The sequence below is a fragment of the Doryrhamphus excisus genome, chromosome 6 (genome assembly GCF_030265055.1).
Source record: "Doryrhamphus excisus isolate RoL2022-K1 chromosome 6, RoL_Dexc_1.0, whole genome shotgun sequence".
Taxonomy (NCBI): domain Eukaryota; kingdom Metazoa; phylum Chordata; class Actinopteri; order Syngnathiformes; family Syngnathidae; genus Doryrhamphus; species Doryrhamphus excisus.
The window spans coordinates 15,059,076-15,082,284 of record NC_080471.1 but is presented as its reverse complement, the minus strand read 5'-3'; the positions used below and the strand labels follow the sequence as shown (position 1 = coordinate 15,082,284).

At 39.3% G+C, this 23,209-nt stretch overlaps 3 protein-coding genes across 5 annotated transcripts; 1 reads left to right on the top strand and 2 right to left on the bottom strand.

Moving 5' to 3' along the window:
- Positions 1 to 3,016: 3,016 nt before the first annotated feature.
- Positions 3,017 to 9,225, bottom strand: syt1b (synaptotagmin Ib). Its single transcript, XM_058075479.1, has 9 exons — positions 9,193 to 9,225; positions 6,815 to 6,963; positions 5,727 to 5,896; positions 5,311 to 5,424; positions 5,063 to 5,230; positions 4,168 to 4,335; positions 3,883 to 4,000; positions 3,602 to 3,735; positions 3,017 to 3,476 (listed from the first exon to the last, which is right to left on the bottom strand). The coding sequence occupies exons 2-9, from the start codon at positions 6,948 to 6,950 to the stop codon at positions 3,270 to 3,272; spliced, it is 1,215 nt and encodes a 404-aa protein (XP_057931462.1). The 5' UTR covers positions 6,951 to 6,963; positions 9,193 to 9,225; the 3' UTR covers positions 3,017 to 3,269.
- An 888-nt stretch (positions 9,226 to 10,113) lies between these two features.
- bbs10 (Bardet-Biedl syndrome 10) lies at positions 10,114 to 14,569 on the top strand. Of its 2 annotated transcripts, XM_058074600.1 has the most exons (5): positions 10,114 to 10,207; positions 10,693 to 10,973; positions 11,040 to 11,996; positions 12,077 to 12,558; positions 12,648 to 14,569. In XM_058074600.1, the coding sequence occupies exons 2-5, from the start codon at positions 10,783 to 10,785 to the stop codon at positions 12,695 to 12,697; spliced, it is 1,680 nt and encodes a 559-aa protein (XP_057930583.1). In that variant the 5' UTR covers positions 10,114 to 10,207; positions 10,693 to 10,782; the 3' UTR covers positions 12,698 to 14,569. The 2 variants fall into 2 exon arrangements, with proteins under 2 accessions (XP_057930583.1, XP_057930582.1); XM_058074599.1 differs by having other exon boundaries at positions 12,077 to 14,569.
- Positions 14,570 to 15,114: 545 nt separating this feature from the next.
- Positions 15,115 to 22,333, bottom strand: cd9a (CD9 molecule a). 2 transcript variants are annotated; one of them, XM_058074607.1, is made up of 8 exons: positions 22,128 to 22,333; positions 19,786 to 19,888; positions 18,454 to 18,551; positions 18,119 to 18,193; positions 17,917 to 18,018; positions 17,072 to 17,161; positions 16,729 to 16,812; positions 15,115 to 16,657 (listed from the first exon to the last, which is right to left on the bottom strand). In XM_058074607.1, the coding sequence occupies exons 1-8, from the start codon at positions 22,194 to 22,196 to the stop codon at positions 16,592 to 16,594; spliced, it is 687 nt and encodes a 228-aa protein (XP_057930590.1). In that variant the 5' UTR covers positions 22,197 to 22,333; the 3' UTR covers positions 15,115 to 16,591. The 2 variants fall into 2 exon arrangements, with proteins under 2 accessions (XP_057930590.1, XP_057930591.1); XM_058074608.1 differs by lacking the exon at positions 22,128 to 22,333 and adding an exon at positions 20,378 to 21,170.
- Positions 22,334 to 23,209: the final 876 nt, after the last annotated feature.

Sequence of the window (23,209 nt, the reverse complement as noted above, 5' to 3'; positions counted from 1 at the left end):
GATCAGGTGGATGTCCAGGAGGGACGACTACCTAATGGTGACGACACACAGTCCACTCCCACTCAGCCCAGGTAACGTTCTCCGATACTTTTGTTGTGTGTGTATATTTTGGGTGACTGTTAAAGGAAAATTGCACTTTTTTTCTCCTTATCTGAGACATGAACACACGTCTTTCTCTTTTCTGTGCTTTGTCCAAAGGAATGAAAACATTAAAACTACACATAATGGGATACACCTATACCACTACAAAGAACGCTCCACAAACCTACAAGAAGGTTTTATGGTTTTATATGCACACAGTGACCATCCAGTAACACATACATTAATAATAACATGTAATACCGTTGCCATATTTTGGTCCTTTAAGCATGACCGGAACTTACTTCCTCAACACATTGACTTCAAAATCAGCGCTAACTTTTCCCAACTCAAAAATAAAAACATAGCAGCAGTGGCGCCATCTCCAATAAGTAGCCTTTTTGGTAGTGGTTTGAGGCACTACCAGTTTACCAGTGTAGTAGTTTACTACTACTTTGCCAGTGTGTTGTGGTGAAGTGTTAATGTATGGAGCCTTTTCTAGTCTTTGAGTCTTATCTAGTGTTTCCCATAACGTGCAGAAAATAGCTGTTCCTTTTTGTTTGTTTTTATATTTTCAGAACGCATAGAAAAGAGTGAGACATATGGGACTTCAATTTCATAGACCAGGCATAGACCCTCTACGCCAGAGGTAGGGAACCTATGGCTCGGGAGCCAGGTAGGGCTCTTTTGATGACACTATCTGGCTCTCAAGCATTTCTTACCACAATAAAAATGTATTTTTGCTAACATTTTAAAGTAAACATCACAGAAATCACTGTTAAAAATAATATTAAAAATCAAAACTTTCTTATGCATTTTAATTCGTCCATCTATTTTCTACTGCAATACGGCCGACCATATCCATCTTTCCTGATGATATTTTCCAGGTCAAACACCAAAACTTGATTATTACTGGGTAATGCTGTAGTCAACCTCGGTCATTGAGATGTCAAAAAAACATGTAAATGTAAACTTTCCTCCTTTAGTCAAATAGCTAAAGCTGCAGAACCAAGCCTTCTGGTGAAGATGGCCAAAAGAATGAAATACGTGTACTGAATACGGTTCAAAACTATGCAGCAGCAGAAGTTGCATTAATGGCAGCAAGTATTTGATTTATTATTAGACACTGCGCTGCTCACGAAAGTATGCTGGCCACACCCCATTGGCGTGGGGTAGTGTGCCTGGTCTACATAATTAGAGCCCATTATATCTAAAACTGTTGGTCTTACATAAAAATGCACACATTTTATTGCATTCAAAATGTATATGGCTCTCACAGATACACATTTTAAAATATCTGGCCTTCATGGTTCTCTTAGCCAAAAAGGTTCCCGACCCCTGCTCTACGCCATACCAACGTTGTGTGGCCAGTGCGCTTTGCAAATTTCATGAACAGCGCAGTCTGGCGCAGCGCCGCGCACCCACGCCCCCGTCCCTCCCAGAGGTTTTCACTTCTAAAATGTTGATGTTGGGTGACAAGCCATTTATTTGTCCCCCTATTATTGAAACAGAAACAAACTTTTTTGCTAAAAGATGAGGATGAGTGACATAGAAGATGGATGGATAAATACAACAATATAAGTCAATGTAAGTCAACAAACTAATACAATTATTCACTTTTATTACATATAATTGTTTTAGCCAAAATGAAGTCAACAGTGAATAATAACCACAAAAAAAGCAAAAGCATTGGCTCTCATTCAAATCCTAAGCTCCAGGGACTCATTACCTACTTTTTGTTTTATGATGTATAAATATGTAACTAGAAGAATATCAACGTTTGGACAAAATGAACTGCACAACCAAAAAACATCAATATTTGCAAAAGTAAACATAGAAGAGAACTGATATATAATTTAATTTCATAACGCTAGTACAATTACTATAAACACTATAAACATTTTTATCGATCTACCCATTAGGGCCCATCATTTTTATTGGTCTACAGCACATTCTAAAAACACAATTAAATAAGAGGAGTAAAATAAACCTCAGGAAGTTGAAAGAAGAGGAAAAGGCATAATGAGAAAAAGTTGAAATGTAATAACACTGGTACTAAAAATATGCTTTGTCACCTAAAGCAAATAGCTTACATGTTGTTTTTCGATATCTTTGGTTGATTTTAGCCTGAAAATGAAAATCATCAAATGTCCTCCAAAAACTTTGATTTTTCAGGACAACGTTTGGACACCCATAGTCTACTAGGTCTACTTTTTGAGGTATTCCACTGTTACAACAAATATTGTGGAGGACAGCTTGGCATTTTGTGTCTTCTTCTATTGCTTTTGGTTTAATATTCTTAATCATTTGTCAAACCCAATTATTCCAAACAAAATGCTGTCTGCAGAATAGAAAAATAGGTTATTTTTATATGCGGCTTGTCAGATTTTTACAAAAAGCTTCTAAAATAAAGAGCACTAAGTCATTAACAGGGACTAACTAACTAGACTAACTACACAGACCAGAGTTAAATGAATAAGATTATAAATATATAAGAAAAAATTGTCAGCAGAAGTGTTGTCTCATCCTGTGTGTGTGTGTGTGTGTGTGTGTGAGAGAGAGAGAGAGAGAGAGAGAGATACTATCTATCCATCTATCCATCTATCCATCTATCCATCCATCCCTATCTATCTATCTATCTATCTATCTATCTATCTATCTATCTATCTATCTATCTATCTATCTATCTATCTATCTATCTATCTATCTATCTATCTATCTATCTATCTATCTATCTATCTATCTATCTATCTATCTATCTATCTATCTATCTATCTATCTATCTATCTATCTATCTATCTATCTATCTATCTATCTATCTATCTATCTATCTATCTATCTATCTATCTATCTATCTATCTATCTATCTATCTATCTATCTATCTATCTATCTATCTATCTATCTATCTATCTATCTATCTATCTATCTATCTATCTATCTATCTATCTATCTATCTATCTATCTATCTATCTATCTATCTATCTATCTATCTATCTATCTATCTTATCACATTTTACATATTTACAGTGGTTAACTTCTTTTTACACTTGTATGACAGTTATGCATGAAGTCTTCTTTAAACGTTATTCCTTTGACTGGCATCATGACAGGGTGTAGTTTTATTTTGGTTGTATATAGTTTTGCTTACACTTTACATTATGTTAAACTGTAATAACAGAGTTGAAGATGTTCATTTCTTGTTGGAAATCAGTGCATTGATATCATCCTCTGGTTGAAGGCTGTGCCACTGTGCAATTGGCCGCCTGGGGTTTGCCAGCATGTCTGACCAGTGGCGTTGCTCGGTGCCGGTGCTGCTCGCACCCAGCAGTACTTTACCGATGGCATCATTTTTTCCAATCTTGTCATAGTCCAACACAGTCACTGCTACCTGCACCTTCTAGAAATGAAGATATACACATGTTTCACATCAGACATACTGTATACGTATGTTTTATGTATTATCATGAGGTCTAATGTTTGCAGTAATGTGGTGTTTCTAACAGTAATGTGTGGATGCTGTACCTCTATCTGTTCACATGGAACTTCAAAGCTGAAAGACTCATTGTAGTAAGGGTTCAGTGTGTTCTTCTTGGTTGTTGTTTTCTTTTTCTTTAGTCTTTTCCCATTCTGCATCAAGTGGAGTTTCACATAAGGGTCTGACAAAGAAAATCGGATTTTTAATATGATGTGCTGCAGCCCATTCATCATCCAGCATCATGATTGACTGCTTTTCAATTTCTATTTATGTTTGCCTTTCTGAAAAACAAGTGATCCAGTTAGGGATTACGTCTTACGTCACTTACCCGATAATCCACCCACATCCATTTTCTTTAGGTTTTTGGCCTCCAGAATCACCACTGTCAGTTTCCCTGCAGTCGGCACATACCTCAAAGACAAACAAATGTCCCCGAGACGCTCGCTCTGTCACAAAGAGAGACCCAATTTGGTGTTTTTCTGATAGATCGTCACTCTTTCATCACAAAAAAACACCAGAAACTGTAGTCCTTTATACATATTAAAGCGTCTTGCGTTAAACAAAAATCTCAAATCTGTGCAATTATTTTCCTGTTTATTATACACACTCCCACCTCTTCTTTCTCTGCCTTCTGAAGGTCCCGCCACTCCTGCAGCGACTGACTGAAATCCACACTGCTCATCGGTATCTTCACAGCCCCAATGGCATCGTGTTTGGAGAAACGGTCAAAGTCGTATACAGTCATCACCAACGTCTTCCCGCCCAGCTCGGTGTACGGTACCTGCGCACACGTACAGTACATGTATTCGCATTAAATATCATGACTCAAACTCTATGCTGTAAAGTCATACAGTTGGGTATTTAGCTCAAGTTCTCTGGAAAAAATATTCCTCTAATGAGATTTGAATATATTCTGTGAGACTAGATTAATTATTTGACTTATGTGTGTTTTAGGCTGCCACAAAAGTGTGATGATAACCATAGAATGGATAGATAGTACAATATGACTGAAGCATTCATTAAAACATTCATTTATTCATTTACCACCGCTTATCCTCACAAGGGTCGCGGGGGTGCTGGAGCCTATCCCAGCTGTCTTCGGGCGAGACGCGGGGTACATCCCGGACTGGTCGCCAGCCAATCACAGGGCACATATAGACAAACAACCATTCACACTCACATTCGATTGGACAATTTGGAGTCCTATGATTTTGGAATGTGGGAGGAAACCGGAGAACCCGGAGGAAACCCACGCATGCACGGGGAAAACATGCAAACTCCACACAGAGATGGCCGAGGGAGGAATTGAACTCAGGTCTCCTAGCTGTGAGGCCTGCGCGCTAACCACTCATCCAACATTAAAACAATAAAAGAAAAAAATGGACGTCAGATGCGTGATGGCACGATGCAAGTTAACATGTTTCCACCTTTTCAGAGTAACTACGGTTAACTTCTTTTTACACTTGACACAAAAGAACGTGAAGTTGCAGCATTAAAAAAGAAATTACCTTAAATGTGAAAGTCTCATTGAAGTTCGGTTCGAGTGTCTTCCTATGAACTTTGGTTTCAAACTTCTTCTTTTTGTCTGGGAGAAGATAAACTTTTACGTAAGGGTCGGAGCTCCCGCCCACGTCCATGGCAGGAAGTCCCACGGCCTGCAAGATGCCAACTACCAGCTAGAACATGAAAACAGAGAAATTTACATCACACAATTACTGTGACTATTATTGTTGTGTTGTGATATTGGACATCTCACCATGTTATCGGTGAAGTTGTAGTCTAATGTAAAGTGTAGTCTGCCAAGCTTGTCATCCTCCTTTGGCTCAGCGTCTGACAACTCTGTTTCCTTCTTGCTTTCAACTTTTAGCGGCTGCACGCAGACACACACACACACACATGCACACACACAACATGTCAACATGATAAAATCAGAGAATCAGTGTGAATCTTTGGCAGTTTGTGTAACTGCTCTTGATACTCGCTCAACTCTCATCATCACACGGCGCAGCTCGGTGCTTTGTCAGGTTTATGCATGCACGCCTCAGGACAGTGTAACCCTACATGAGTGATGTGCAGTGCATCCCTTCTATGTGAACACAAAGTGACTAGTCCTACATGGCCCAGATGTCAGAGCTGTGATATATTACAAGCACAAGGCTGCAGGAGGTGTACCTCTTTGTAACCTTCATCCATTTCAGTGTCAATGCCTCCTCCTTTGCTCTTCTCTTTCCCCTTTTTCTTGTCCTTGTCCTTTTTCAGGCATTTCTTCCATGCACACACACCAAAGGAGAGCAGCACGCACAAACTCACAATACAGAGGGCGGCAACAATCCACGATGATGCTGCAAACCAAAACACATACTATATTAAAAACCTTCACACTTTTCTAGTGACTATCTGGTGACTACAGAAAAAGAAATAAGATCTCCAAAAAATACGTATATAATTATAGGTTATCACATGGTTTGTCTGGTATCAGGCCAGGTATCATGCCCCCAAGTGTCAGTATCAGCCCGAGACCGAAGGTCTTATTATCACATACTATTTAATCATGAGCTTATTATCACATACTATTTAATCAAAAGACCATTTTGTTTCCAGAAAATTTTCAGTGTATTACGTACATGTATTATATCAGGCTCATATTCATCCCCATTTTCTTTTCTGATTGATAAAATAAACATAGACACGTATTTGTCTAACTCAGGCGGGGGAATACTTTCTACCAGTCTTCGTTCGTTCTTGCATTTGATGAGCCATTCAGAAAAAAGCTTGAGGTCCCCCTTGGTTTTCCGACTTGTATTTGCATTTTTAGTTTTTTCGATCATTTCAAGAGTGTCCTCCTCATTAATGGTGATAAAATGTTCCATTTCTAATATTCTATTTGCTATTTTCCCTATTTGTCTTTCGCCGGGAGTGTCAACCGCTGACATGTTGACAGAGCACAGACGTCAGCAAAACAAACGCTGTGTGTTCACGCTCGTGCGCTGTTCTCTGATTGGTTGTTTCACGGGCACGATACCAGAGCAGCGCGCTCTGAGTGGACAGCTACGGGGGCTGATACTGGACATGGTTAAACTCTATATTTTATCAGTATCACTTCCCTGGGCTTTGACACAGTATCATTTCGGCCTTTTCCTGTATCATTCATGGGCGGTTTCTAGGGCTACAGGGCCAATTAATACTGTAGTATGTGATAATATGCAAACCCACTCATGGTGTCACAGCACTGTTAGGTTGACTTAGTTGAGTTAACTCACTGTGGATTTTATGCTGCTCACTCATGAACCTGTTGGCACTCTGGCCTGCAGAACGCGTTCCATTATCTGTGGTGTTCAGCGAATGGGTGGCGCTTGTTGGTATGATTGGGACATCATCTTGATGGTTACCCGTCATGTTGCAGCTACATCTGATACAACACAAAATAGGATACAATATCACAACATGTAGTCATACATTAAGTAATGTGAAAAATACTGGATGAATTTGGATTTGGTTGCAATTTTATTATCTTATTCTGCTGTGTGCTGTCAATCATTCCTCTGCAGCCATGGGCTGACTTCACAGCTGCGATGCGCATCCATTTTGCTATTTTGCGCTCCCTTGCACAAAATGTGGGCCCTCCATGGATTGTGGCAACTAAGCACAGCGCGTTTTTGGTGTGTAGGGACTATTTGCATCCAAAATTTGTTTAACATCACACCACCAACAGCAATCTGTGCCAGGCCCGTGAACACCTGACACCGAGCATCCATTTAGTTTGACTAGTGTAAATTCATATGCACTGAAAATAATGACATTGAGGTGATCAAGAAAACCATGAAAGTTGCAAGATACCATCTCTTACATTAAACTCTCATAAGATATTTGTGTTATTATCATTATATATATACAAACAAATGTACCTTTAGGGTGGTCTAATATTTTTTTCCATGACTGTATATATATTTTTAATGAAAATAATTTCACATTTTTTCCACTGTTAAACTCTAACAACGTACTTCATTGATAATGTTTTTTAGTCAAGATTTCAAATTTCAAATTTTGTTCAGTCATCCTTGAATGCACCACTAATCCTCACTTTCTCAACTGGGTATGTGTGCACTGCTGTGGAAGCCTGTATCGAGCCTTTGTTTATGGCAGTGTCATTTAGTGGCATGCGGGCCATTTGTGGATCTTTTTTTTTCTCAGCGTGTAAACAGCATATCGTAGAAACAAACAGAAAAATAAAGCATAAAGTAACTAAGAAAAAAACAGAAAATTGTAGAAGACTTGATATGAAAAGCTAATACGTAAGTCTTACAGATCACTTAACACACCGTACACATATAGCTGAATAATCAACAATAAATATACGATTTAAGCCCTGGCCAATTCCGGTTAAACCATACCCACTTCCGGTTTATGCTCCGCTTATTCAGAGTACAGATACATACAGATATTTAGATGGGTGAACAGACACATATACTGATACAGATAGTGGTGTACTCGCTCATCCCTAGTAATTACTACTAATACTATGCTTTGTTGTCATGGTATCCTTACGTAGCCTCACTCATCGCTGTTGCTAATGCACAGGCACATGTTATCAGTGATAACAGCTACTTTACACCATAGAACTAAACAATGGCTCACAAAATCAACAAAGTTACAGTAAAAAAAAAACTGTTGCATCATCATGAAGATGGCACATGGAAACTGCAAACCCTGAAAGAGTGCAATGCTGCTTGAGTGTGGGTCAGCGGAGGATAGTGGTCATATTATAGTGTGAACGCACCCTGAATTACCATTTTATTATTTTTTTGTTTTTGCATAATCCTGTTTATAGCAGATCATTTCTGAGCTCATGGAAAAAATGCAACAAACAAAACAAAAACTTGTTTCTAAAACTAAACAAATAGGCTCACTTGTAAATGCCTGATAAAAGCCAATTGATCAAATTTATAATATTCTCCCGTGACTGGTGGTTTCAAATAACTTCTCCTTTTTCTGCTGGGTATGCACTAACACTGGAGCAGGATGTACACCCTGTACGACTGTATGTGACCCAGCTGCTGACGTGAAGGAGACGAGAGAAGCATCACACGTGGACTTGTGTGCTGCTCTACAGCGGTGGCAGCTAAGAGCCAAGGTCATGCTCTCATTCAGCCTTCACTACATGTACTGTAGGTGACAGCCATCAAATCTTGACTTTTATTCAGTATAATCAGGGGGAGTTGTAGCAGTTTACTAAGTTCTATAATAATTGTTATTTGATTGTTGTATTGTCTTAATAAACATGATGTGGAAATGTTGTAAATATATGTTACTGTGGTGCTCGCTGTAAATAATCTCACACTTATTCACAACATTTTTAAGAATTATACTAAATATTACACAGAGCCTGCTTTTCATCTTCAACAGATATTTACACCACAAACTCACAAGGTAGTTAATACATTACTTCATTCAATAACTGCTGGCAGAAAACACGTTACTTGGTTTTCATCCTCAAAAAAGTTGCACACACAATAATTCCAAAAACCTTGAGTACTAAATAAGTATATAATATAATAACCCTAATGTTTTTACATCCAGGTAAGTGTTCCTTGTTTAAAATAGTTTTGCATCAAATAGAGTACATAATAAACAGACCTACCAGTATCTGGTTGTCCCAACAGCAGCAGTGTTCAGACTCAGAAGTGCTGCTTTCCCCCACAGAGAGGAGCAAGAGGAGGAGGAGGAGGAAGAGAAAAGGATGACAGGACTGGATCAGCACAAGAAAAACGTGCAGTCAATATGTGCTTTTTTTGTGTGTATCTCGAAAATTTTGGGTCAAATAATAAAAAAGGGAGAAGATATTTTGGAATTTAAAGTTTCTTTCTCTCTCAAGGTGCGTTAATTTGGGTCTTTTTTAAAAGCTCCTCTTTTGACCTCTGTCCCATCCATACTAGTCACCCTCTCCGGTCCACAGATGAATATTCATTAGTGTAGTGACACTGCTTTTTAAAAGACTCGTTAGCATACTGAGGGTTCAGCAATAGCCAGCATTAACATTCAGAGTAGTGTGTGCATGTATATCCGTGTGTGTTGTTGAGCATCTCACTGCAGAACTTCCTGATATTGTCTATGTATAGATGATGTTGTTGCCTGATTTAGAAACTTTGGATGTGGTTTCTGCAGCAACACACACAGATCAGGTTCCGACCCGGGTCTCTGTTAACCTTGAAGAAAATGATCCGCAATACTGTACAGGAAGAACGGTGAGACAACACCTACAGCGCACTTTTGGTGTGTTTGGATCATTTTTGACAAAGGTCAATGTCTGTGCCCTTCATATAACATGTTCTAGACCTTCTGATTTGGTTAACGTTCAAAGTTCTCAGGCCATCCCTACCACTTTTAGACATTTGTTTGTATTGTTGTATAATACAATTATGAATAATGAGTGTAAACATACATTATATGCTTACAACCAAATACCCAGCATAGTTAAAGCATCTGTAATTAATAAAAAATGTACGTATAAACCAAATTATTTAAAAACGATTTACACTATTAGACGCTAGATGGCAGTAAAGGTTTTTGAGCCACTGTGCGTATGCGCTACTTCAAGCGAAGAAACTCCGTCTCCAGGATACAGAGGGAAGCAGTGGTTTCTAGCGTGACAGATGGTGAGGTTTCTTTTCAGTTTTTCTCCATAAAATATACTATCCAGTATATGTCTTTAGATGGATAGAATGTGTCGCTTAGAGCGGCTTGATGGGACCAACAATGTAACAAAATGAGCTTGCGATAAACTCCGTTTCACTCAGTTTAGCAATTGTAGGCTAGCAGATGCTAACAGTGTTACCTATGTCTTTGCTTTTCTCATGAGCGACTTGTTACTTAAATTGTTAGTCGGATGTTCTTATTTAAATATACACGAACGCGGTCGATGTATTGTTTGATTAGTGCAAATTGTAATAATTCTGTTTTAGTCGCAAGCGTACTTGTTGACTAAGTATACACGTGTTGTGTAAATCTACATCTCTAGTCACAGCCACCCTGAGACTGAAAGACAGAAACGTACCTGCCATTTCATGCCAACTGCCTCTCCGATCACCACCAAACATTCATTCATATTTATATACTGTATCTGTGTGGTGTCTTGCCAAAGGACACAATGGCAGAGTGACTGAGATGGATGGAAGAAGCGAAGTTTGAATCCTCAACCCTCCAATGACTCCCCGAGCCACTGTCATAAGTGATGCAACGTGTGCAGTGTCTTCACCTGAAACATGTCCTGCAAACTGTGTGTGCACTGGAAGCCGTCATCCTCCGCAGCTTCGGCCCTGAGGGAGGACAGGTGCTGTTCACCCGAGACACTGGACAAGTAATGTTGAGCCGTAGTGGGACACAAATTCTCACAGTGCTACAACTGGAACACCCGCTTGCTCGGTAACACAGGCATGTTCTTTTATGGATGTTCTCAGTGTGGAGTGTGTAATATTTATTTCACTACAGGATGGTGGTGGAGTGTATCAGGAAGCACAGCAGGAAAACAGGGGATGGATCAAAGTCCTTTATCCTCCTGGTGGCATCATTATTACGGACCATTCATAGTGCAGCCTCTAAAGAGCCAATTGTATCACACAATTATAAGTCTCGGGCAACCGCAGAGTCTGCCACTGCCAGGCGCTTGGTGGAGCAAATGCTGGAGTTCACACAGGAGAAACTGGAGGATCTTATCGCCGTTGCTGTGGCTCCCCGTGGAGTTCGTCTTTTGGTAAATAATTTATCTGCAAATGCAGTGACTGACCATGACAACCTTCAGAAGTTGCTTGGGACTTTCTTTTGTACGCGCTTGGGTTGTACCCACTGTGACTTAATGAGTGAACTCATTTGCAAACTGCTCATTAACTGGAGGTGTTTTACTTTCTCATCACTCCAGTTTCTAAATGACAACTTCCCTGCCCTGCATACAGCTGTGGTAGGCTTTCCTGTTAGTTGTTCACGTTTAATTGCAGGACAAGTCATCCATAGGGACTTTGCAACACCCCACCACAACGTTCGCCAGGACCCAGTTAAGGCAGTTGTATTTACCATATCCCTGCAACCAAAATGGCTTAATGCAGAAGAAATACTGGAGCTACAGACACGAACGATGGGGGATCACGGAAATCATCATGACAGGAGTATTTTGCACTTTAGTGCCTGGGCTGAAAACTCACTGGAGTGTATTTTTGCAAACCTTCAGACTCTTGGAGTCTCGATTCTCCTGTCTTCAGTGAAACAGTCTGATGCTGTCCTGGCTTTAGCTACACAAGCGGAGATGTGCGTTGTGGAGTGTGTGAGTGAAGATGAGCTGGCTCTCTTTATACACCTGAGTGGGGCCTCACCTGTCACAGACTGCCGTGGGATTCAACCAGTGCATGTTGCTTCTTTGACCTCTTGCCAGCCAATACATTTGGGGGCACATAGGTTTGAAAACATTTTCTTTCAACATGATATCATTCCCATCTAATTTGCTTATTGAAATTATTGATTTTTTTTTTCTACAGGTATGTTCATGTGACTTTCCCTGATTCCAAGGAAGAGATGGCCAAACCAAGTACTGTTGTCATCTGCGGCCTAGGGGAAGGGCAAACAGATCAATATGCACGTGCAATTGAGGACGTCATCCATATGCTGCGTACAACGTGGGAGCCCTTGGATGCAACTACAATACCTGTACAATCAGGCAAATCTTCATCTTCAATTTTGCCAGGCTTTGCCATAACTGCTGGTGGAACTTTTGAGTTTCTCTTACATCACACTCTCTTACAACATGGCAAAACTCATACCATTTCCAATCCCACAGATACAGATGTCCCCATTGTGTGCCAGCTCTTGGCTGATGCTTTACTGTGTCTTCCGAGACATATTTACTCTGACAATCTAAGACGTTTTCTGCAGGTTCAAACAGGAGTCAGGAGTTGTGATCCTTCCCAACCGGATAGAATCCTTTGCAAGTCAGAGTTTAGCCAAGCACTAAAAGAGCCAAGTATGTATTCATCATCAAACAATTTTAAAATGTCATCCGGACTTGAATCTGTCTCCTGTAAATACTATCTAATTATGGCTGTACTGCAGTGTGTCAAAAGTCTCCTCCGAGTGGACACTGTGTTGCACGTGTCCTCTGACTTAAATCCAAAACCATCCAGACCCACGTATTCCTCTGATGATGAAGACTAATGTCTGAAAGGTGTTTACTCAGGTACCATTTTGAATATTTTGCACTTTAAACAGTTTACAGTTTCATCTTTGTTTGCATATTTATATGAAGGATCGTTAGAATTTTTCCTCATATTTGCTGCAGAGAATACTAGGTGTCTATTATGTCCATGTGTTTTAATATGTAATTTTTTTCGCCCTCATACTTCATGAAATGAATGAATGAAACATATAACCATGTATTTTTTCTTATACAGAATTATAGACTTTTTAATTTACTGAGTAGATCTTTGTCAGATTGCTTTTTACCATTTTTGGCTTAAATAAATGTATTCGAGAATTACAGTATTCTAGCCAACTTCTCTTGAGGCGCATTTTTTCAAGTTGCTGAAACTACACTGTGCCCTGTGATTGGCTGGCGACCAGTTTAGGGTGTACCCCGCCTTATGCCCGAAGACAGCTGGGATAGGCTCCAGCACCCCCCGCGACCCTCGTGAGGAAAAAGCGGTAGAAAATGAATGAATGAATGAATGAAACTACACTTTTCTGATTAATCAGGGGTCCTAGTAGGACCCAAAAGATGGCAAAAAAAACCCGCCACTTTCCCAACGGGTCAATTTGAAACCTTTTTTCCAGGTCTGTGGTTGTTGTGAAATTGCATAGTTGCAGTTCCTAAAAGTACACTTTTCTAGTCCGGGGGATGGGGGAAACCTACCATACAGTCATCTTTTCTCTGAGGAGTTGCCAGTTTTATCAAAACTAGATTTCTATTGAAAGGAAAAGCAAAAAGTACCGGTAGTCCTGAAGGCTTTTCTTGTTTGAATGGACAGATTACACTTCAGTACACTACTCTAGTAATGTTACTTCATCAACATAGTGTCAGCTTCCATAACCACACGGACGACACACATATATATACATCCCCGCAGAGCCTGATGGCATTACAAATTGCCTTACAGCAATAAATGAGTGGATGGGCAGGAACTGCGTTCCGCCTTAGAAACATAGCCAAAGTATTACCAGTTATAAACAGAAAGGAGGCCGAAAAACTGATACATGCTTTTATTTCAAGCAGACTTGACTACTGTTGTGTGTGGGAGAACACATCCCTTCACTGGCTACCGCTAACCTACAGAATTCATTTTAAGATACTACTCCTCACCTACAAAGCCTTAAATGGGACAGGACCTATATACATGGCAAACTCACTGATCAATTACATACCAAATAGAACACTAAGGTCAGGTGACATGGGGTTACATAGCAGCTCCAAGAAATACTACAAAGAAAATTGGGGATACCGCCCTTGCTAACTATGCACCAATACAATACCAAAGGACATTAGAGAGGCAAATTAAAAACATTTTCATTAACCTTTGAAAGGAGATGAAAATGGGGCTAAATACATAATTTGTGTATGTGAGGTTTTACTGCAACTCGAACTAAATTGAAAATTACATTTTTATTTAAATTCTGTTCAATTTGTGTTAATTCCATTTTATTTAATTTTATGTATAATCAATTGTTTCTTATTTTTACCCGTCTCAAGCCTTTTCTTTTTATAAAATTTCATTTTATGGAAACTTTCTCGATGTGTAGCACTTTGAGCTATAATTTTTGTGTCAAAGGTGCTATACAGTAAGTAATATTATTATTGATTGGCAGCTAATGCATGACAAACAGCATGATGGTCCAAACAGCTGTCAGGGTTTTTTTTTTTTTTTTTACATATTTTTTGTAAATTCTTTTCATTCTAATGTAGTTTTGCTAAATTTAACACACTACATAGTTTATGCTAGGTTGTGCATTCAAACTAAAATTATATAAAAATGTGCAGCTACTCATCAATCTACTGTGCAGAATGTGCACTTCCTTTTGTTTTGGTCGATGAAAGTGTTTGTTTTGGCTTGTCTTCTTTTTAAAGTTCTCAGTGTGGCTTCTGTTTTTTGGGGTTTTTTTTTTCGACACATCTCATTTTCGCTTCCCCCCTGGCCAGCACAAAGCACATACGGAGAACACATTGTCATAATTGTGCACATTCCATTTTATAATCAGTGTTATCTGGAATGGGCATCTGAAGGTGGAGGCCACAAGGAGGGTGTCAAGACCAGACTGTCAACAATCAAATCACTGCATGCTTCCCCATGCTCTAATCATACCCACACAAAGTCTATTCTTCACAGTGAGTCACTATTTTGTATCGAGCTGAGTCTTGAGTTGAAAAAAACTAATACAAAACAGCACTCCATCTTGTGCTTTGAATCAAACATGGTTCACCCATGATGGCTCATCCATCGAAACAAGTCTGCTCCCGGACTCTATCGTAGGTCACATAGTAGTAGCTCATGTGGAGTGCAGTTTTAGAACAGTCTGATGAGATCAAAAACTCAATCCATTTTGGTTTATTTGGCTGTTGAATTGTCTGGGGTAATGGTATAAACGTTCTGTAAAATGACATGAAAATACATCTAAATGTACAGTGTATATCTAGAAAACAGAGAAGAGATATATGAAAAGTGACATAACGTGAAGGCATTTAAAAACAGCTGAACAAAAACTTGTCACAAATGAATTGGGATACTACTATTAAAGGGGACCTATTATGCTAAATTTTCAGCACTTTGTATAGAGTTGTGGAATCTAGAACACCTACACACAATAAGCCGCACAGAAATCATTCGAGATTTTCCAGAATCTGCACCTATTCAAGCTATTTTTTTATTGGATTTCCAAAACGATCTGTTTAAATTGATTCCACCCATGGCCCGCCTCCAGGCATGCCCACTCCACTGTGATGGGTCACACTCTCAAGCTTTCCCAAAGACTACTCCCGAACCGCACTTTCTAATTTTGTCAGTGGAGGTTTTGATAATAAATAAAATCTTTGGAGAGCTACTTGAAAAGTGTTTAGGAGCTACTGGCCGGAGACCCCTGACTTACCGTGTATTAACTCAAAATAGGAATACCGTAGGTTTTCTACAAGAGCAGTAGTATAAATGTGGTCACTACACATTTTTTGCGGGACTACACATGTTTAAAAACTATTGATTGTGGTGGAAAAAGGATATTAGCAACTCCAGACATCAGTGACCTTGTAATTTGCACCCCACTCCCTGTATGCACACTCTATAATGCTACATATACAACCACTTACACAGTTACGACACTTATAAATTGTTACTTAAGCTTGCGTAACATTAACAGATAGTCCAGCTTCATATAGTCTAGCGTCGCCCATACAGCTACCCGGGCATAACCAGATAAGGAAGCCAGGCTAACTGTGATTTCACAGTTATTGGATGTTAGAAAGTACTGTCTGAAACGGTGTCGCAAATGTCTTTCAGGCCTCACTTCCACCTCATTATCTGAAACCATCATTTAACACGAGAATACAACATCCTAACAACCTTTATAGGCCAGAAAAGTGGAAAAAGCATAATAGGTCCCCTTTAAATTGGAATTAAAAAAAATATTTACAACTTAGCATTATGTCCATTAAAAATCAATTCAGTTGTGTATTTGGCTGCTTGTGTATTCTTTTGAAAAGGTTTTGGGGGGAGCTGCGGTCAACAACTCCTCTTGCCAGTAGGGTGAGCCCACAAGATAAAAGTGATCAACAAGATGATCTTCTGTTAAGATCGGTGGTATTACACAAGCACTAGTTTCATTCAAATGGTCTCAAAGTGATACATTTCTCACATTGTCAGTGAAGCATCGATGGCACCCATTCTATAGCTGGGCCCGACAACCATATAGACCCTCTTGAACAAGCAGTGATTCTATTGGCATTGGGGAACCATGTGACTCTAGGAATGATATCATGCAACATTAACAAGGACCCTGTGATGCGTTCTCAGTGGCTATCACACCACCTCCCGAGACTTTCTGATGGCACAGCACAGGAGCATGCTGAAGATCATCCCAAACACCTGCAAGACATATCAGGTTAGTTGCTTACATTCCCATTTGAGTTATATGGCCAATCAAGTGATTGCATTACCATAACGACCCCGATTGCGATGCCCACTCCTCCTATGATGTGCAACTTGGAGTCAAACACGTCCTCAATGGCTTCAGGGCAGTTCTAAAGTACACACAAAAAAAAGACATGAACCAATGCTGACTTGTGGGATGGAACACAAACAGCCAGCATGCACGCTCCAATAAAACCATTGTTGCCATAGAAACCATGGCGAGAAGGCTGAAGGAATGTGTGTGACAAGCTACACCATTATTATGTGTTTTGACATGTAATTACGCCATCTCTCACGGCGTTGAAGCTATAAGACAAGTCTTCAAGCTTTTGTACCATATCCATTTTCTGCATATAGATGTGATCGTACCTTGATAATCAACTCCTCAAGTAGATCTCCTTGAGGACAGGTGTCTTTGGCAGCCTCCAGTACAGCACCAGTTGGACCGCAACAGTTCAGCTATGACAAAATATAAAAAGCTTTTTCATTTTATTTCTGTTGTTCCAGAGGTCCTAAGTCATAGACAAGTGGCGTTGCCAGGCAACACTAGTTATACTTTCAAATGCATACAAATCAAATATCTTATGATAGTTGAAAGTTAGAAGGTTTGGAAATACAGTATGTTTCTCCCAGGGGAACAATTAAGAACGCTTGAAACAAGTAAAATGTTCTGAGTTAAATTTTGCATTTTCAATTCAACAATTCACTCTATTCCCTGCTTTCACTTGTAAATTAGTATGATTTTTTAATAGTAACTTAAATAGAAAGTGGTTTGGTGGTGCTATCTGCAGGGGAAAGAGTGCTGCAGCTAATAATCCACTAGAGGGTAATGTATCATGTGTCAATTCACTCAGCATTTTCCAGTATGAAGATGCTTTGACAAGATTGTGTGACTGCACATTTTGTGTTGGAAACTGCAATTGTTTCTTGTGTAATACTGAATTTAAAATCCGTTTAATAACTAATAATTGTAGGGTTTAGAGTATTACAAATAATGTAGGTATTTTTAGGGCTTGTCTATGCGTCTATTGTAAATCATGTGGTTCTACTGCCTTAAATTAAGGTGCGTCAATTTCAACTTTTAAAGGGACCAAATATGGTTCCCTGCCTTAGGTTTGTCTGTAAAAAAATAAGGGTAGTTGTGTACATGACTGACAAGCTTGTCCTTGACTCATTTTTGCCATGTGACATAAATGTATGAGAATGAAGCTCACGCCAGTTTGAATCACACGCAGAGTCTCTCTGAGACGCTCATCACCCGTATCTCTGTAGGTGTTGTAGGTCTTCATGTAAAAGTTTGTAATGTCATTCACCACCTGCCACACAAGCACAAGAAAGATTGATACATTTGTATTGATGTTTTACTTTAGCTTTTTCCTTTTATTTTGTCAAGCTTGTTCTATTTCTGTGAGTTACCTTGCTCTGGTTGGAAAATCCCCAGATGCCAGCAGCGACTTCAATGGCAAAGATTATAAGCAGGAAGAAAAAAAACTACAGAAAGAAAAGGGAGTTAGATTCATTAGACACGTGCTCACTTATGTGCATAAACTAGAGAGGTCATCTGAGTGGAACTTCATTTACAGTACAGAGACCCCTCCTACTTGGAGATTTAGTGCAAGATGATTAAGGCCAGACGGCGCATGCAATGAGCTACACAGGAAGTGAACAATAAAAAAACACATAAGACCTTGGCCCTCTTTAATAAACACTGACAAAAACTAGCATTTAAAAGATATTGATTAGATACGTACCAGCCCCAGCATACAGGGAGACTCCTGGATGGCACCACAACATCCAAGAAATCCCACTACCATCATCAGGGCTCCAGCTCCAATTAGGATGTAAACACCTACACATAAAGAAACATTTTTACAGTTTCAGAGACCTAATGTTTAGTACTGTTCGGCGCCATGAAAAACAGGAAACTCACGTTTGTTTCAATTTGTTCATAACATTCCCAAATGATGTTATTTTCCATCAAAAGTATATGTAGATCTTTATTGGGTAAGGAACCATATTTCATCAATTTCTTTATTTTCTATGCCACTTAACCCTCATCAGCAGCTGGCGTCCCAGCTAAAACATATAGAAAACATATTTGGTTACTGAAATCAAAATGGATGCCATACATCTCACTGTAAATGGCAGAAGAGCATTTAGATTATAATTAAATCGAATGAAAGAAAAGCATTTTATGTCACATAAGTATCACTGAATTTCAAAACAATTCTTACTTTTGTGTTTGTTACATTATAAAGTTGTATGCCATCTTGCCTCATAAAAAAGTCTGTTTGTAGAGTATGCTCCTCATCACCAACTACTATACATTAGGGTGACCAAGGATCTTGTTTTCCCAGAACGTGTCCTGTTTTGGTTTGGCCATCCTGAGATTTTTTTTTCAGAAAGTGATGAAAATGTCGGGCTGGCACAGTGTTCTCCCTGTGCATGCGTGGGTTTTCTCCAAATTGCCCATAGGAATGAATAGGAGTGTGGTGTGAATGGTTGTTTGTCTATATGTGCCCTATGATTCGCTGGCAACCAGCCCTGGGTGTGCCTTGCCTCTTGCCCGAACACAGCTGGGATAGGATCCAGCATGCCTGCGACCCTTGTGAGGATAAGCGGTATAGAAAATGGATGGATGGATGAAAATGGCCTTCAAATTCCCTAATTTTTCTGTTTGAAAATAATGGTTACATTCTAAAACTTGAGCATCTGAACCCAAGTTTCTATGTTTTTGGAATTATTTCGTTCCACTTTGTCAATGTTCTTCCAATGAAATTTGTGTCTTTGTTAGATTACAAATACCTTCTATAAATAATTTTCTATCCATACACAGGAGGCACACTTTAAATGTATATTGAAATGATTAGGCATCTTTGAGTAAATTACAGTATAGTTTTGATATTTCATTGTTAGGCACACATTTCCCTGTCAATGTAGCACACAGAGCATAATTCTGTTAACTAAAACTAGTGACATGATGTTCCATTAATAGTGCATGTAAATGCACAAAAGATCCTGTGAATTAAATACAATGAACTCCCCTCCTAATAATCCTTGATAAACACCACTGAGCCTCTTACCACTGTAAAACACATATGGAGAGTCTGATCCTTCAAACAGGCCTTTGGTCTTCGAATCTAATCTTAACCACAGCCCAATGGCGAAGACAGCGGTACCCGCAAGCTGAATGAAACAAACACACAGACTTCAGTTCAGTTAGCACCACTCTAACAAGCATTGCACACACTCGGTCGGGTATAAGGCAGTACAAAACACACACACATTGGCTACAACTGCACTAATCCAATGTGAGAGCTGTATTTATTTATACATTTGTGGAGATGTTTCCAGTTAAACAGCATTTATAATGGATCTAATTTACTCCTGCTGGTGTAACTAATGTTTTGCTGTAATTCCTCCACTTAGAATAATACATGCACGACACCATTTTGTTTTGAGTGCATACACTTTAAAACATTAAGTGGCTGTTGAACTTTCCCTGAAAGGTCCTCTCATGTGTTCATAGAGTGAGCACGCTTTAAATTTAATACACTATCTTGATGTTCTGTTCAGTTTTGATTCACTGGAAATTACTGGAAGTTCCTCCACTCTTTCTGTCTCTCACGTAGACACACACACACACACACACCAGGAAAAGGAAAGCGCACCTACCCAGAAGAAAAAGTTGAATATGAACAGGAGATATTTGATGCATTTAATCCCCCCAGTCATGTTGATGTAGTTCCCGCTATGACGATTTGATGACAACCTTTAATTCCCTTAGAAGCTAACGAAAAAAAAACGACTCTTTGGAAAGTGAAAGCGCTGTAAATGCCCCTCCTTCTGAAACTTGTTGCGCTTTTGGGGAGTGGCAAGAACATCAGTGTTATTCAACAAACTGCCGGCCCGCCTATGTTCCTTCCTCTTTATGTTCCATGCTCATGCTTGCACAGATTGTGTGTACAACTCCTGCAGGCACTCAGCCAAGTGTGTTAGCATCTGATAGCAACACAGAGGGTCCTGTTTGAACATGCTGACATCTAATGTCTTCTGAGATATGTAGTATTTACTCACCTTGTGTCTGAACTATAAAATCTCCAAATCAATTAGTCAGTCATACAGGGGTGGGGTTATATCCTTTTGTTCCCCCTGAATCATTATTTTTTTTAAAGATTTTATGGACATTTCTAAGCTTCCAGATGAGTGGTAACAGTTTGGTGACGGCCCTTTTCTGCAAAGTAAGGCCCATAAAGGCACAAAAATGTATTTGAGCGCTCTTGTATTGGATCTCAGTATATTGTTTACCGAAGGATGTGGCTTTAGTTCAGGCCTAGACAATACATGTTGTTTTTATGTTATATATTTTAAAGCATTGTTTATTTTTACAACAGTGCATTTCTTCTTTCACACACACACTTTGCATGTCTTTCCCCCGAGGATGCATTGTCGCGGCCATTTCTAACAATAGCTGCAAAACTTAGAAACTCCATAAAAGGTCAAAACATCCTCATGAAGCCAAACAGACATATGCTACTGTTGTAGCAGCTATAAACAAATGCACAGTCAGATCGCACCCCTCAAGCTTGAGACATAAATAGCCTGCTTGGGCTGTTGGGGTGGGTGATACTGCTAATTTTTCTATCGATCTGATACCAATAACTACAAGTCCAGTGTTGTCACACAGTGACACTGATACATATTTTTTTACTTGAATTGAAAAATATCATAGAATTATTTTGTGGCTTTGGATGTGTTGTAAACACGGTATAGAATGGTTTAAATGTCACAATATAGTCTGTGTAAAAGTAACAATATCAATAATTACAGAAAATGAACAACATAACCGACACACATGGACATTTGTGAAAATAATCATAAGAGAACGTAGAAAAATATAATCATATCATGTCGGTATCAATCCAATAACGACATTACATTGGTATCGTACTATCGATATTTGAATCGATCTACCCACCCCAAATACCAGGGACTCAATCTCTCTCACACACGAGCGCTCACGCTGAGCTGTGAATAAAAGTCAGAATTGTTCAATTATTAACGTTTCCCACCGTGACAGTCGCCACCATTGCATTTAAAGTACCGCGTCTGTGTGTGTGTGCTCTGTACGGAAGTGGGTCACTTGGCCACTAGGGAGGATTATCAGCAGCCCGCTGAGTCTCCACACGCACTGGGATTGTGTTTATAGTGGCGGTCCGGTGCCAGAAATCAACCCAGTAGAGGAGGGAAGGGGAGGGGAGGGGAGGAACTGTGACGATGAACCGAGCGTGTCTCTAACAGTTCGATACCGTTTGTGCGTCTACGGGACATTTTCACTCTCGTAACCCACTCACGCACGAATGCAAATACGTAGGATCTTCCTCCCCATACACGCCAACAACAAACAACATTTAAATGCACTCACCCAGAAGATCAGGTTGAAGGCGAACATCAGGTACTTGATGCACGTCTCTCCCCCAGATAGTGCGGCCATGGCGGTGATCCTGTTAGTAATAAATGGACTGCAACAGGAAATGAGAAAAAGCGGACCTTTACACGGCAGTGTGGTCGTTCAGTGAGGTTCCTGTCCACGCGTGGCTCTGCTCCGCGTCGCCAGTGGTACGCGCATAAAAGTGTTCCGCCCCCCGAGCGTAAGGAAGAATAGAATGTAGACTTCGATTGTTATTTTTCTTTTCGTTTATGATATACTTTTTATTGTTTCTGTTAAATGCCTGGGTATTTTTGACTGCATATTACAACGACGTCATTGTCAGACTGAATGTACACCATAATGACGTCATTCTCCCCGCAAAGAATAGTACAGTATATATATATATATATATGTGTGTGTGTGTGTGTATGTGTATATATATGTGTGTGTGTATATATGTATATATATGTGTGTGTGTGTGTATATATACATATATATACATACACACACATTTAGGTAGGTTAAATAAAAGACAAATATAGTAAAGAAAGTAAAGAAACAAAAAGTGTTTTTATTTTACAAGTACATATAATTAAAAAATATCATATAATGCCATTTTGCTTTGTTTCTTTGTAATGACATTTTTTTGTTTCTTTTTCAGTTGCTTCGATAAATTGGACTGGTGAGCATCATGCTTTCATGGAAACATCTATCAAAACAAACAAATCTGTAACTGCAACACATCGAGCTTTCCGTTTGCACTTCAATGTCGGAAGACATGATCCCGTACCAGCTCGAAACACGTAAAACATAATGAAACATAATGAAACAAATTGGCATTATATGTACTATTGGAAATTACAAACACTTTTTTGTTATTTTACTTTATTTACCTTTTATTTAACTTACAAATGTGTCAGATCATTTTGCCTGACCCTGTATACGTATATACATACAGATACAGATACACATATATTTATACACATTATATATATGTATGTGTATACACACACACACACATGCCTTGGAACATGCAGTGTACAGTATAATCAAGAAATACTGTCCCAGGAAGTGTT